The sequence below is a fragment of the Echinops telfairi genome, unplaced genomic scaffold (genome assembly GCF_000313985.2).
Source record: "Echinops telfairi isolate 266 unplaced genomic scaffold, ASM31398v2 ScPeMD7_2291;HRSCAF=2852, whole genome shotgun sequence".
NCBI lineage: Eukaryota > Metazoa > Chordata > Mammalia > Afrosoricida > Tenrecidae > Echinops > Echinops telfairi.
In genome coordinates this window covers 29,590,281-29,605,074 of record NW_022106189.1, presented here as the reverse complement: position 1 = coordinate 29,605,074, position 14,794 = coordinate 29,590,281, and the positions used below count along the sequence as shown (strand labels likewise).

The window sequence follows — 14,794 nt, the reverse complement described above, 5'->3', positions numbered from 1 at the left end:
TGGATGTCACTGAGCAGGTTTGACCCCTTCTCTGGCTCTCCATGGAAACAATGACTATCCTTATCAGTAGGCTGTGAGCCCCACCTACAGTGGACCAGATGGCTGAATGCCTTCAGAGAGAATATCTCTAAACATCTGACCTTTCACCACGTCTGGCAAACAGCCGCTAATGTTTGGCATATCTTTGGGGGTGACAAAGCTGGGGGAAAGTCTTTTATATCCCACAGCAGTCCTCTGAAAGGTTCAAACAAGACCGACCTGCCAACCCAGAGCCGGAGCAGGGACTAAAGAAACCTAGGCTTGGAGCTGCCAGTGAGCCCAGTGTGAAGAGCCAGGGAGGGAATCGAGGCACAGGCGTGTGCTGGGGTCTCGGGCAGGCAAGCTCTCGCTCGGCTGGGGACTGGCTCCTCCCGCCTGGCAGCTGCTATGACTCTGAGGATATGGTGGGCAGTAGGGGCTGGGATGGAGAAGGAAGGGGAGGGACTAGCCTGTGATGCGGGTGCACGTGTGCTTGCCTACAGAGATGCGTGGACCGTTCTCAGGTCTGTGAGGAAGCTGCCTCTCCACGGGGCTGTGGCCATGCAGAGGGGCCTGCTCAGCCGGCCTGGCCCTCCCGGGTGCCCGGGTCTTGTCTCTCTCCACCCTCCATGCTTCCATGGACTTTGGAGTTGAGGAGGAGCAGGGCCCCGATGCTCTCTCTCCATCTAGGTGCTGACGGAGCCCGTGACCAGGTGGAGAAATGTCCGGGGCCACAACCCTCTGGTGAGTGGCTGCGCCGGCCCGAGCCCCCGAGGGTCCCCCCCACAGCCCCCCAGCAGCTGGGAAAGGTGACCCCATGCCTGTGTCTGAGCCTGTTCCGCATCCCATCCAGGCCACATTCCTCCCTCTGAGCTGGGGCGGATGGAGAAGGGTGGGCTGGTGGTCCTCTGAGAGAGAGAGTGTGGGAAAGGCTGTAGGTCCCCATGGTCTCCTGTTCCAGGTGAGGAAACTTCAGGCCGAGTGAGTGGCCTGAGGCCACACATCTGGCACATGAAAGATCTTGATTTGAGCCTTGGACTCTGAGCCCCCCCCCCACACACACACACACACACATTTCTAGCAGCACAGGGTCGGCTTGCTATCACCTCAGATATCACTCAGCGATCCTGTAGGACAGGGTAGATCTGCCCCTGTGGGTTTCAAGACGATAACACTTTATGGGAGTAGAAAGCCTCATCTTTCTCCCATGGCTCAGTCGGCTGGTGGATTTGAACTATGAGCGCAGGGCCCTGGGGGAGGCGTGGGCTTGGTGTGCTGGGGTGCCCTCAGGAGGCTTGTCCTGGGTGGTTGGAGGCTGACTGGATGGTCGGAGGCAAGACTTCTTGAGACCAAGGCTGCTTAAACTGGGGCGGCCATCCGATGGGTCACGTCCCTGAATGTGGAGGTGGCAAAACATCGGGCAACAGGAAAAGGTTTCTGAATGCGCAAGCACCAAAAAATTAGTTCAACATCTGTGTTGCAAATTTCTGCGGCAGAAAGAATCCGGAGTGGAAACTGTTTTATGGAGCCTGACTCCAGATCACAGGTTCCCAAATGTATGTGGCCTACCACCCAATTTTCAGGGGGTAAAAATGATGCAGCCACTCCTGGCAATTAAAATATTTTTTACTCTAGCCCATCATCCAGGATAAGGTGTAGGTGTTGGGTTTTGTAGCCCTCTGGAGTTTTCCCGTGCCCTCCAGGGACAGGGATGGCCCACTTTGGGAAACACTGCTCTAGATCTTGTGGGCCATGGTGAAGGCTTTTGATGTCATTCCAAATTGTCATGGATTGAGTTGTATACAATGCCCCCTCCACCGCCCCCCCCTGCCATCGTGCCCCCCACTTTCAAGTATGTGTCAACTTGGCTGGGCTAAGTTATGTAATGATGTCATCATCTTCCCTGATGTAATGTGGGGTGATCAGCCAATCAATTATAAGGGACTAAGAGTGAGGGCCAACACCCGCACTCAGACCACACCCCTGATGTGATGTGAGGGGTGGGGCCTGTAGAGCATTTGACTTTACAAGAGATGGAGAGAGAGAGAGCGAGCCAGCCCTCTGTATGAACCGGGAGCAGCCCCCATCCTTTGGAACAGCATCCCGGTGCTGGAAAACTCCCAGCCCCAGAGGAAGAGCAAACACCACGGCATAGGAAGATTTCAAAGAGGTGTCACGCCCACAGATGATGAACGGAGACAAGGATGTTTGTCCAGCGCTAACAGAGAGAGCGAGCCTTCGATAGCTGGTGCCCAAGACCTGAACTAGCCTCTGTGGTAAAGCCATTCACTGGTGGCATCGCGGCATAGCTGCCCTAGAGAGGGAGCCATAGTGTCCCAGATGTTTCTGGGTAGGAAGACCTTTGGGTTCACCAAGCTCACTCGGACTGTGAGCTCAGAGTGAGACCTTTAATTAATCGATTTCTTGAGGGAGGTAAAATGTGTAGGGCACAGGAAATGAAGTGAAGGGAGTTCAGGATCATCAGATAAAGGAAGGTTAGAGCTGGTCCACAGCCAGAGAATTAGCTAACCTAAAAGCTGTGGAGACCACGAGAGTCGCTATTACATAAAGGACGAGAACATTAGATTAATACAGACCCATTCACAAACTACAACAGAGCTTGGTGAGGAAAGAGTTTAAGGGCTCTAGTACCACAGAACCGGTGTCGAAGTGTCTGAGAGAGAGACAGGCAGGCCGGCCGGCTGGGTGACCTCCCTCTTCTGACAGCGGACTCGAGAGAGCGAACTAAGGATCTTTTTCGGGTAGCGGAGTCTTTGGGATGTCTATCAGTCTTCTAGACAGGCGAATTCCGGCGCATCTCTCTGGTTGGTGCGGATAACTCCCGTGGGCTGGGCACCAGCCTCGGTGAGCTGACAGCACTTACTCAGGCGGGAAGCTTTATAAACGGAAGGAACGTCTGGTGCTGCCCTTCGTACCACTGCCCCTGGACCCTCGAATGACCATTTACTGGAGGATGAAACCCACATTCCCAGGGCCTTTACTTGGGCTCCGGTTACAACTCAGTCGGAGCCCTGGCGGCAGCATGGGCTAGACATCGGACTGCTAACTGCCAGGTTGGCACTTCAAACCCACCAGCGGCTCCTTGGAAGCAAGATGAGGTTGCTGCTCTTCTAAAGATTTGCAGTCTTTCAAGCCACGCCTCGGTTCCCAAGGAGTCCCAGTCGACTCAGGGACAGTGGGTGTGGTTACTTTTGGTTTCTGCTGTCGCCCGGCTCTTCTGTGGTTGCTCCGTGTCTGTCCTGCTGTGAGGGCCCCTCGGCCATGGTCTGTTCCCCTCTGACCCCAGGCGGGTTGCACAAAAGGGCTGTCAGCGACCAAAGAGCCCAGGGTCCTGCCGCTGCCACTTTGAGGTCAACGCTGTGTCCTCCCCAGGGTCTGATGTACACCGACCCCAGCCGCTGGGGCCTTACACTGCAGACGTTCGTGCAGCTCACCATGCTGGACCACCACACCCGGCCCCAGGTACGGACGGTCTGCGGGCTCCTTACCAACCACCTGTTAAAAGGCTTTCTTGGTGCTGGGCGTGAGTTTGCGGGGGAAGGGAAGCTCACGTCCACCTCGCTGCCCGCGGCAGGAACGCCCATTTGGAAGCTTCCAGACTGCAGTGAGCCGTTTTTCTGTTTCCCTCTAGACATCACCAGTGCGATTGATGGAGAGGTCGATTCACAGCGCAAGATACGTTTTTGTAGAAAACCTGTATAGAAGGTACCCAAGTTTGCACACTGAATATTTATTCTACCGTTAATCTTTAGCAGTGAAATAGGAGTTTGTATTCAGCCAGCGAGTATGAGTGCCCACTATCCCCATGTCGTGCCATGGTGTCTTTATTGCCACAGTGATGCCCTGACAGATGTCCGGCGGGTAGCTCGGAGTACCCTCTCCCTCACCGTGGACCCCAGAGACCCGAAGGTCCGGAGGCAGAGGACAAAGGGAGGGGGCTTTGAGAAGCCCTCACTTCACGGACCAGTGAATGGCGGTGGTCCTTGGGCACTGGAGCCCACATGGCTGGGCTGAGGGCAGGCAGGGATCCCTGGGGCAGGAACGGAAGGAGGGGGTGGGCAGAAGCTGCATCACCAGCCAGCTCTCCCCCCCATGGTCAGGGATAGGGTCAGGAAGCTATCCCACAATGAAAGGCTTCCTACTTGGCCGAGGGGGACCGGGGCTGCCTGAGAAGGTGGCGAGAGACCTCTGCATTTCCCTCATTAAGGCCAGAGGCTGCAGGGATGCTTGGAGCCCACAAAGGCTGTGAATCCTGAGGTGCTAGCCCAAGGGGGAGATGGCGGACCACCCCCCCATCTTACATGAAGAACTTGGAACAGGCTGCACCTGCTGTAGCAAACTCTGGGGTCCCCCGTGCGCCTTATTTACATGCCACGGGCCTGCCTTCGCGTGAAAACACAGATGCTGTGGAAGTAGACGGAGAGCCTGACTGAGAGTCCAGAGATGGGCCAGGAAGACGTCCACATTCCCAGAGTGAAGATGGCTGTTGTGCGACAGCGCAGTAGCCGGGATTCTTGTACAGTTAAAGGAGAGCTAGAGCCACAAAGCCACGGCTGGCTGAAAGACAGTGTGTGTGTGTCTGAAAGACAGACACAGAGAGAGAGGGAGTGAGTCAGGGTCAGTCGACGGTGAGGTCTGAGCGAACGGATGTGTGGGATGACATGATGGACTAAAGGCACGGAACTGCAGGTGTACCCATACTTGTGATTACACAATGGTTGAAAGACAGATTTTACCCCAGGGAACCTGCTATTTAAGATTGCTTTCTCAGGCCTGCCTGCTCCCGGGGGCCGTTGTCCTGGCCCTTCAGGCCCAGGCTGCCCCGTCCTGCATTGTTTGACCCGAGAGAAGAGAAAAGACCCCCTGGGAAGCGCGCGTGCCCTCCTGCCTCTGTCCGTCTGTGGTGAGGTGGGTACAGAGATGACAGGGCCGCTAGTAGAGGCAGCTTTACAGTGCAGCATGGACTCCAGACTCACGCCCAGACTTCCGTCCAGAGTTCAGGCTCTCCTTTCCGGCTGCTCCACGGACACACACCAGGGGCCTCGGGATCCAGACTCGCCCAGGTGCGAGGGTTAAGGGCTTGGCTGTTCACCGGCCCTTAGCTGCTCAGAGGGACAAGGAGCTGATGGTCGGCTCTGTAGATGTCACAGCCTTCTACTGTATCCCGCAGGCCTGTGTCTCGAAAAGCAAGCCCAGTGACACATCTATGTGGAGCGACATTTGTACCAAGAACAATGGCTCACGTGGCCGTAAAAGCCCGTGTGGGTCAGATGGCAGGCCGGAGGCGCTTCCTGGGGAGCTGGAAGGTCAGAGGCCAGTGGAGGCAGGAGTCGAACAGACGAGCCAGATGTCTTGGCCAACCTCGGGGAGCTCCCAGGACTGGCAGGCGGCCCACATCCCAGGAGAACCAGCTGCAGGAGCCACACCAGCAGGAGGAAGAGAGTCCTGCGCAGTGCTCTTTCTAGATCTCAAACAGGCCACTCCCCAAGGGGACGTCATGGTCGGTGACGTCAGCCAGTGAGAGAGAGAGAGAGAGAGAGAGGTTGCCAAGTTGACACAAAGCCTAACGGAGGCGTCTGCGGTGAAGCCCGAGAGGCCTGTGCTTGTAGCAGCAAGGCTGGCATGCTTCTGCCCAGGGACCACCCTGTCCAGTGAGGCCTCAGAAGAAGCTGGCAGCTAGGGGGCCCTCAGGGGGCCTTCTGTGCCCACACTCAGAGCTTTCCCACTGGGGTTTTGTCCCTGGGGCTTCCTGGGAGCCACCCCTGGGTCCTGAGCACAAGGGCCTGCCTGTGGGCCAGGCAGTGGCTGTCCGCACACCCTGTGTGTGCCGAAGCCCCGGTGTTCCCTTTGCGCCAGCTCACCGTACCCCCAGTTCACGTTTGTTGCTTCTGGCATCCTGGTTTGCCCCCCCTGGGCCAGGGGCAGGTTCCTTTGAAAGAGGCCCGAGGCTTTCCTTTGAAGCCCAGCAAGAAGAGTTTTTGTGGGCAGAGCTGAAGTGGGGATGAGTTAGAGGGCAGGCTTCCTTCTCGGCCAGCGCCCTCACCTGTCCACGCAGCGGGTCACCGCCATCACGTGTTGCTGAGGAAGCCCATGTGCTACATAGATCTGTGTGCCCCGCCCCCAGGTTCCCATCATCACCGGTCCACATCTAAACCAAATGTGGGTGTGGCCGGTCCTCTGCTGACCCCAGAGTCGGGGCCGGGGTCCCACCCTCGGGATTCCTCCTGGTCTGGGAGCCACAAGGCGGCTCACGTGGGGTGTCGTTGCGGCCCCAGCCAGCTGCCCCTCTGTAGGCTCAGGGAAACACTGCCTAACAGGCCCAGGGAGGGCAGCTCTCAGCAAGGCAGGGACGGGTCATCTTGCCTCTTCTGCCTCGGAAGCCCGGCAGCAGTCTGGCCTGGGCATCGTGGTGGCAGGAACAGCATGGCCCCTGCTGTCTGCAGCTGCCAGCTCAGGCCCCTGGGAAAGCCCATGGGGTGGAATTCGGTCCCCAGCGCCTTCTTGCCCTGGAGCATGGGGCCAGGGGAAAATCGGGTTTTCCTCAGTGTAGAGGCTGTGTTAGATTCCTCGGGTGAGAAACACCTCGGTCCTTGGCTTCACCGGAAAAAGAATTCACACTCAAGCCTAGTTTGTGATCCAAGGGGGTTTTTATAAAGGACAGAAGAAGTTTCAGGTGTTACCCTAGCTGAACACAAGGACCCTCAAGGCACGCACACCCATGGGGTGGCCCGAGGCCAGAGAGGAGAGGAGGGGAGGGGAGGGACCTCGGCCCAGCTGCCCATGACCGCAGTGGAGGGAGGAGCAGCCTGGAAAGAAGGGTGGTCTCCTGGCTCAGGCTTTTTTAGGGCCTCCCGCTGGGAGGCGTGGCCAACCGTGCTGGTTGACCCCATTGACTGAATTAAACCCACCTGGCCTAGACTGGGGCCCACCCAGGTGTACCACCTACCTAGGTGTACCCCCCTCCTTGGGGCCTAAATTGGCACATGACCTTTAGCCTTTCTGGGCTTCCAGCTTCCTGTAGGGGACCCCTATGCATGGAGAGGAACAACCCCCTATCCGGCTACCTGACAGGTGTGCTGGGTGACTGTGCCCCCAGGGGTTAGGGAAGGTGGCATTAATGACTGAGGGGAAAGACTCTGCTTAGAGGTCCCCTTTAGGCCTGAAATGAGAAGCAGGAGGTAGCAGAGAGTCCTGTCGCCCAGGAGGCCCTCCCGGTCTGTCCTGGAGCTCCAGGGAGGGGATCTGCGCCTTGCCTGGCCCCCCTGCTTTGAGCCACACACCCTCCCTCTCTGAAGCCAAACACCGGACCCCCCTGAATGGCCACTCTCCCAGGAGCCAGTCCTGCTCACCCACGTTCTATGTGGATCTGGGGGGAGCCCCCTGGTGCCCTTTATTCCCGGGACTCTGCCCTGCGTGGAGGATGCTAAAGGAGAATTCCTCTCCTGCGTCTTGGAGGTTCAGCCCCTGTGGACGGGCGTGCTTCCTCATCCCCATTAGCCTCCTCTCGGGCCCATCAGTCGCCCCGGGAGCCAGGAGACACCAGGGCCTGGGCTCACTCTTGCTTCCTTCTCTCTCTCTCTGTCTCACACACACACTGTAAGAATTATAAAACACACCGGACTCACTGCCATTGAGTCGATGCTGACTTACAGCCACCCTGTAGGACAGGTTAGACCTGCCCCTGTGAGTGTCTGAGACTCTGACTCTCTACGGGAGTAGACAGCCTTTCTCCTGAGGAGCAGCTGGTGGAATCGAACTGCTGACCTTATGGGTCGCAGCCCAGCACGTAGTCACTCTGCCACCAGGGCTCTTTGAGAGCCAATACGGAAAGGTATAAGGGGGAAAAAATGCTCCCATCGTCCCACAGCTCTGAGAAGTGCTGTTAAACCTGCTAGTGTTCTCTTCCCCACCGGTGTGAAGGTATGCGGGAGAATCCCTGTGCGGGCAGGGCTGACAGACGCCCGGCCCTCCCCTTTGCTGCTGGCTGCCGTTGAGCCAGTCTGGCTCAGGGTGATTGCACCGCTCCATAGCCTGCTGTTTTCATCGAACATTCGATTACTGGGCATTTTCCAAGTCATTAAATATTATTGTATAACACCATCTTTCAGCTGCTGCATGGTTTTCTGTTACAGAGGAGTGCCAGGATTTAATTCTTTATGCGCTAATGGACATCCGTGATTTTTTTTTTAACGAAATAAACCCCTGGAAGTGAAATGGGCTTGCAGCCTTAAAGGTTTTTTATGTGGTTGGCGGCTTGCTTTGTTTTTCTCTCTGTTGCCTAGATGCCCTCTAGTAAGATTCTCTCCGTTTCCATTTTCATAACCACTGTTATGAAAAGTTAATTAAGCAAATACTTACCATAAAGGGGATAGGGGTGGGGACTGCAGACTTTCTGGAACCACCGAGGCTGGATGAACCCTGGGGTCAACTTTAAACCTTAAACCAGGAGCATCCTGAAGATGTCTTAAATCAAACGAGAGTTGAGCTTCATTAACTAGTCAGAAGAGGAGGCCCGGTGGTGTAGTGGCTTGGAAACCCACAGAGGGGCTCCCTCCGAGTCAGCATCCGCTCGATGGCAGTGACTTGGCTTTGGTTTTGGAGCAAAACGTGTGTCTCCTGAGCAGTGTGCTGTTCTAAGCCTATCCCAAGGGGATCAAGGTCCTAACAGCAAGGGGAAAGATTAGACAGGAACCTTAGGGGGCAGTGGGCGGATGTTAATGAGGGAGGAACAACCCCTTGGAGAAGGAGCCTGAGGAGGGTCCCTGATGTCCCTGATTGTCACCTGAGGCTACAGGTAGGAACCCGTGAATTGGTAGGTCCTCAACCACAACAAGATAAAACTAAAACAAGGAAGGCCCGCAGACAAAACGTTGTCCCCACCTGTCAGGTGGCAGAGTGGATTGCACCTTGAGCTGCCCGCTGCAAGGTTAAGTCTGAGACCACACCAATCAGTGAGGCCGGCATTGGTTTACCACCCTTCCCAGGGCATTGTCTGTGGCCCCTGGTAAACGGAGTCCGTAGGGAAGGCGTGTTTGCCTGGAAAGGCCGGGTTTCCTGCGTGCCAGGACCTCTTGGGCCACCACACTTGGCACAGATCTGGTCACCAGTTTGCCGCTTGCCATCAAGGGTGTGTTTGATGCTCTGGGGTCCAGAGGCCCCTTGACTCTGGCCCTTCCGGGGCTCGTGCCCTCAGGAGTGCAGCAGAGCTAGGCTTTGGCATTCGCCTCTGTAAAATAGGCCCTGTGCTTCAGCCGCCGGGGAAGCTCCTTCCACCGGAGAGACTGGGCTGGCTCTGCCGCTCAGTGGCAGACGAGCCAAGCTTCCCTCTCATCTCACCTTCTGTGGCAACCATGAGCCCGTGAGGCCCGTGAGCGCGTGCCCCAGCAGTGGTAGTGGGGGCTTTGTGTGAGTGACAGCTGCCTCACGGCTGGCGGGGGCCAGGCAGTGGGCTTCAAGTCCGCATCCAGCTGAGCCAGGGTGTTGGAGGCAGATGAGTCGTTCGGGCATGCCAGGGATGGGGACAGTAAGAACAGAGGCCAGAGGTGGGAAACCAGGGACAGGCATGAGCAGCGTGGATGGGTGAGCAGGCCTGCATGCAGAGGAGAGCAGCTGGGGACCAGGTCAGGGCTGCTGCTCAGGAAGGCCTCTGGGCCCTGCGAAGGGCTGTGTGTGTGTATGGGTGTGCGTGCTTGCGCACACGCAGGTCTGGGTACCTTTCTGATTGCTGACCCTCATGTGAGCAGGAGTGGGAATGCCCAGCTCCGGTGGCCCTGGCCCTTGGGTAGCCTTCCCCCCGCACCCCAAGGCCTCACTCTATCCCGGACCCCAGCTTCAGGCGCAGACTTCTGCCTCCATGGCTGCCCGGGGTCCAGGCACCTACGCCCCGTCCTAGCCTCTCAGGGGACAGTCTCCCAGATCTTCCCCCCAGCCCCCACCCCCTTCCAATCTGATGGCTTCCCCACTGAGACGTGCCTGCTGATACCATCAGCGGTCCTGTGCCCACCCCCTCGGTGAAGGACATGCCCCCACTAGATGGAGAACACCGACACTGGGCAGGGGGCACTGCCCTGTGCTCCCAGCTCATGTTGGGGTTGAGGCCCTGGGGTGCAAAGACACCCCCGCAGGATGGTACAGTCTGTGGTCACTATGCGCCCATTATTGCTGGGGCCCTGCCCCACGGAGGCTCCTGGGGACGCCCTCTGTGGAAGCCACCTCCAGACCCTGTGGGGGAGGACCGCGGCCCAGGAACTTTCAGTGGGTGCACACGGCCCGACACGTGTGTCCTCTCGCTGCAGCGGGAAGATGCCCGAGGTGGACTACGTGGTCTTGTCGGAATGGTTCGACTGGATCGTGAGGAACCTGGACGTATCTGTGGACTTGATAGGTAGGACGGCTGCGCCAACTGACCACCCTCCTGGGCTTTCCGGGGGGGCCTGCAGGGCTGGATCCCAAACCGGCAGAGGCAGCCGGCGGGGCAATTGCCATCAGCAATGGTGTTCCCTGGTGAAGCCAGCCTGCTCCCCAGGGGCAGACAAGGGCTTGGGAACTGAACCAGGCAGTTCCTGGGGCCCACTGAGCACCGGCCGGCCACGGGAGCCAAGACCTGGCTGATATCTCTGCCAGCCTCACAGGGAGCCAGCCCGGAGGCACTTCCTAGCCATGGTCTGGGGACCGCAGCCAGGGATGAGGGTCAGTAGGCCAGCCCTCCCCATGGTCTGGGGCAGATGTCTCTCCACCCTGTACCCCGCGCCCCTCCCTCTCCCAGCCCGGAGCAGGGCCATTGTGAAAGCCATGCGTTTCTCCTTAACTGCAGTCTACCTCCGGACCACGCCCGAGATGTGCCACAGGAGGCTGCAGATGAGGTGCCGGGACGAGGAGAAGGTCATCCCGCTGGTGAGCGCTCGGCGTCAGCAGCCTGGTCTCTCCATCCCACCCACCCTGAGCTCCTCCGTCCGTCCGTCTGACTGCAGCGAGAGAAACCTGAACTGAGCCCAGAGTGGCCCGCTGGCACCCAGATGGGTGTCCCTTTCAGTGGCCCCTGCCCAGCGTGGCCAGGGCTTGCCCTTTCTTCCCCCTGAAGGGCCCTAGAGCTCGGCCTCTCTGCCAGCTCCTTACTGCAGGGTGCGCTCTAGGGGACAGGACTGTGCCCCGTTCCCCACTGCCGCATCCCTGGTGGCGCTGTGGGTGAGGCATTGAGCTGCCAGCCACGTGGCGGCAGCAGTGGAGGTGGTGGTGATGGTGGTGGTGGTGATGGTGGTGGCTGTCAACTCCCCAGGTGCTCTACAGGAGAAAACTGAAGCTGTTCCTTCCCTGAAGGTCTATGGGCTCCGAACGCCTCCATAAGGTCACTGGGCATGGGAGGGAGGCCGTGGACTTTGCTGCGGCCGCCTAGTCAGCCAGTGCCTGGTTCTGCGCCCAGTGGAGGGATGCCTGGCCCTCCCCTCTGGGCTCTGGCTCAGGGCACATTGACTGTAGTTGGGACAGTGGTAACTGGCCCTCGTCTGCTGTCCTTGCCCTAGGTCCTCCTCCCTCCCAGCTTCCGTATGGGCCACGACCCACAGGGCCTCTCAGCCTAAGAGCCTGCAGTTCCCAGACAAAAGGAGAGAGCCCCACTTCACACACCGGCTCAGTCCTCATACTGGCCTTATATCCCTCCACTACACACACACACACATACACACACCAATCACACACACGGACACCACACACACACCATGCCATACATATCTCACACACATCCCCTCCACACAAAACACACCCAAAATATTAATCACATACTCCACCTCCCCCCCAACACACGTGCAATGAAGATGACACAAATGAGCCTTGGCATATGTGATAGCCTGGGCCTCTAAGGCGCGGCTTGGACATCACCTCCTCCGGGAAGCCTTCCCTGATCCCCCTTCACTCTGCTCCTGTTCCCACAGCCCCTAGGTCCAAAAATCCACACCAGACCCACTGCCCTCATGTCGAGGGCAGAGTCCAGCTGCTCTGCAGGGCTTCCTAGCGGCCGTCTCTACGGAGGAGCCTGGTGGTGTCGTGGTTAGGAATTGGGCTGCTGACCGGAGGTCAGCAGTTTGAAACCCATTGCTCCTCAGGAGAAAGACGGGCTGTCTGCGTCCGTAAGGAGATACAGTCTTGGAAACTCAGAGGGGCAGTTCTGCCCTATCCTACAGGGCCGCTCTGGGTCGGCATAGCCTCCAGGGACTGTGCAAACAGCGAGTCTCCTCCTTCTCCCCGGTGGGCTTGAAACAGCACCCTTGTGCTTACCTGCTGTGCCACCACAGCTCTGAGCCCCTGGGACAGCAGGCTGGAATGAGATTTGTTTTTAAAACATTTGTTTCGCGTTTACCACTCAACTGTGTGCATCTTAAGATTCAATTTGATTCCTCCCCTTGTGTCTTCGGTCCTGGCACCTGGTCACTACAGAGCGGAATGAGCACCCTGCACGTGGCGGGGTGGTGGTGGGGTGTGTGCACAGACAGAGGCTGGACAAGTCCCTAGGGTGACATCACGGGATTTCCCCCCTCCCGAGATGGGCTGGCCTCGGGGCAGGAGGCCCTTCCAGCCCTGGTTTGAGCTTGGCACTGCCACTCTGCATTACAGCCACAGAGGCCAGGCCCCGTTCTGGGCAGCTCCTTTGGGTCCTGGAGGGAGGCAGGGTGGCAGGGCTGGCCCCAGCTATGACCCCGATGATCCTAAGCAGTGGCGTGGTGCCTACCTCTAGGTCCTTACGCAGGAGTTCTTGTTCACAGGGTCCCGCCCTGAGGTAGAAGCAGGTGGCAGATGGAAGGGCTGGCGGGGCAGTTTCTGGCTGCGAGTTGGTGGCAGGCGCCCCTGGACCTGTCCCTGCCGCAAGCATAGCTGATGGGTGTGTCTGTGCCCCCCTCCCTGGGTGCCCCTCACCAAGCTTTCTGAGGCTGGTGGTCCTGGGCATCCAGAGGCTACGTGCTGCTTGGCGGTGGTGGTAGTGGTGGTGGCGGTGGTAGTGGTGGTGTGTATGTGTGTGTACGCGCATGCAAGGCAGAGTGGGGCTCTGGGCCAGTGAGTGTGACAAGTCCCCTTGGTTGGGAGGGTTCAGAGGCCTCCCAAGGCGGGGACAACCTGTGCTCCCGAGGGGCAGAAGCGGTGGCTGCTGCTGAGCGGTGGCAGTGAAGGGGAGAAGCCAGATGAGAGGCCTGCCCCTGACTGGGGGCATGCCAGCCGGCAGGTGGCAGAGATGGTCTGTGGCCTGAGGTGGGGCGCACCCTCGTGACTGCTGCCCGTCTGAGCCAGGAGGCGGTGGGTGGCAGGGCTCTGTTGTCTGCTCAGGGATGCCCCCAGCTGCCCCTCCGCCGACAGCCTGCCCCGTGGTCTCTCCCCAGGACTACCTGGCCACCATCCACCAGCTCCATGAGGAGTGGCTTGGAGGAGGAGGTCCCTTCCCCGTGGAGGCCCCCGTTCTGGTAAGTCAGGCCCCGACCCAGGGCGGGATCTTTTCAGGAGGTGAGCCCTTGGGAACTCCAGCCACTGTGCTGCTCGTGCCCCTCAAAGCTGGGGGACCGGGGGCGGGGCAGGACGGCCTCCGTGGTCTCCAGCTCTGGACGGAGGCCCCAGGACTGCAGGCAGCACAGGCCAAGAGAATGACGGATCCCAGTGTTAGTGTCACCCCTGGCCACCTTGGGAACATCTCATTCACCCGGGATGGAAGCATCTAGATGGGGCTCGGGCTTTAGCCATCTGGGATGGTGGTCTGCTCCAGGGGCCTCTCCCCTCCACCCCCCTGCAATGGTGGCAGGGCCTCGGGTCACCGATGCTCGGGATGGGCGTGGCTCTTGCCTCCTTTTTCATCCGCCTCCCTCCTCTCCCCATCTGGGATGAGGGGCCCGTTCCAGGTCAGGTGTCCCTGTGTGTTTAACTCCCAGGTGATCGAGGCCGACCAAGACAGGCAGAAAATGCAAGAACTCTTTGAGCAGAACCGAGACCGGATCTTGACTCCACAGACCCGGAAGCAGGATCCTAGGATGGGAAAGGCCGGGGAAACGTCCGTCCACAGCGGCACCAGGGCGCCGTGAGCAGTTGGGGTCAAGCTGCTCTGGGCGCGCCTTTGCCCTGCTGCCAGCATCTTCCTCTCAGGTCCACGGCAAATGGGACCCGGAGGTGGCTGTGCCCTTGGGTGCCCACAGCCACACGTTCACCCGGCGCCTTGTTGCTGAGCTGTAGAAGAGCCACTTGCTCCAGAGATCCGGGGCTTGGGGCAGTCATCTGACCACATTCCAGGAGCTCAGGGTGGGCGCGGGCCCTTCCAAGGTCAGACAGCCAGAGTATGCCAACCTGGCCTCCTGCCCGGCTCCTCACCCCCCCCTGGGACCCTCAAATCCGTCCTGAGTGACCCTGCTGGACCCAGAGCTGCGACCATCATTGCTCATCCTCTGGGCACTTGTCCAGACTGCCGGCATTCTGGGACTTTCCGGCCCTGGGCGGCATTGTGTTTCCCGGGATGAGGCTACTGTAGCACCTGTCCCATCCTCTTGGCAACTGAAGAAATCCACGTCTGGGCTCCTGAGCCTGCTCAGTAGTTCCCTGTCAGGGAAATGGTCTGCCCACGGCCATGCTGGGCAGGGGCAGGGGCAGGGGCAGCTCGGCTTGCCCATGGAATCACTGAGCGCTGTGGCCCAGAGGGGCTAGTAAATCCTCAGCCGGAGGTGGGCTCTGGAGCACCCATCTCTGAGGTGCCCCCCACCACTTGTATGATGCACTTTAATCCACCGTGTTT

General features: G+C 58.8%; 1 protein-coding gene across 2 annotated transcripts in view; it reads left to right on the top strand.

The window, feature by feature from the left end:
• The window catches only part of TK2 (thymidine kinase 2), a 22,179-nt gene extending 7,391 nt beyond the window's left edge, over nucleotides 1–14,788 (top strand). For both annotated transcript variants that reach the window (XM_045293693.1, XM_045293692.1), the window contains 7 exons: nucleotides 709–762; nucleotides 3,412–3,501; nucleotides 3,671–3,744; nucleotides 10,335–10,423; nucleotides 10,853–10,932; nucleotides 13,404–13,484; nucleotides 13,944–14,788. In XM_045293693.1, coding sequence (XP_045149628.1) covers nucleotides 709–762; nucleotides 3,412–3,501; nucleotides 3,671–3,744; nucleotides 10,335–10,423; nucleotides 10,853–10,932; nucleotides 13,404–13,484; nucleotides 13,944–14,093 — 618 coding nt within the window. In that variant the 3' untranslated portion in view covers nucleotides 14,094–14,788. The remainder of the gene's footprint in view (nucleotides 1–708; nucleotides 763–3,411; nucleotides 3,502–3,670; nucleotides 3,745–10,334; nucleotides 10,424–10,852; nucleotides 10,933–13,403; nucleotides 13,485–13,943) is intronic.
• The last annotated feature ends 6 nt before the right edge of the window (nucleotides 14,789–14,794 follow it).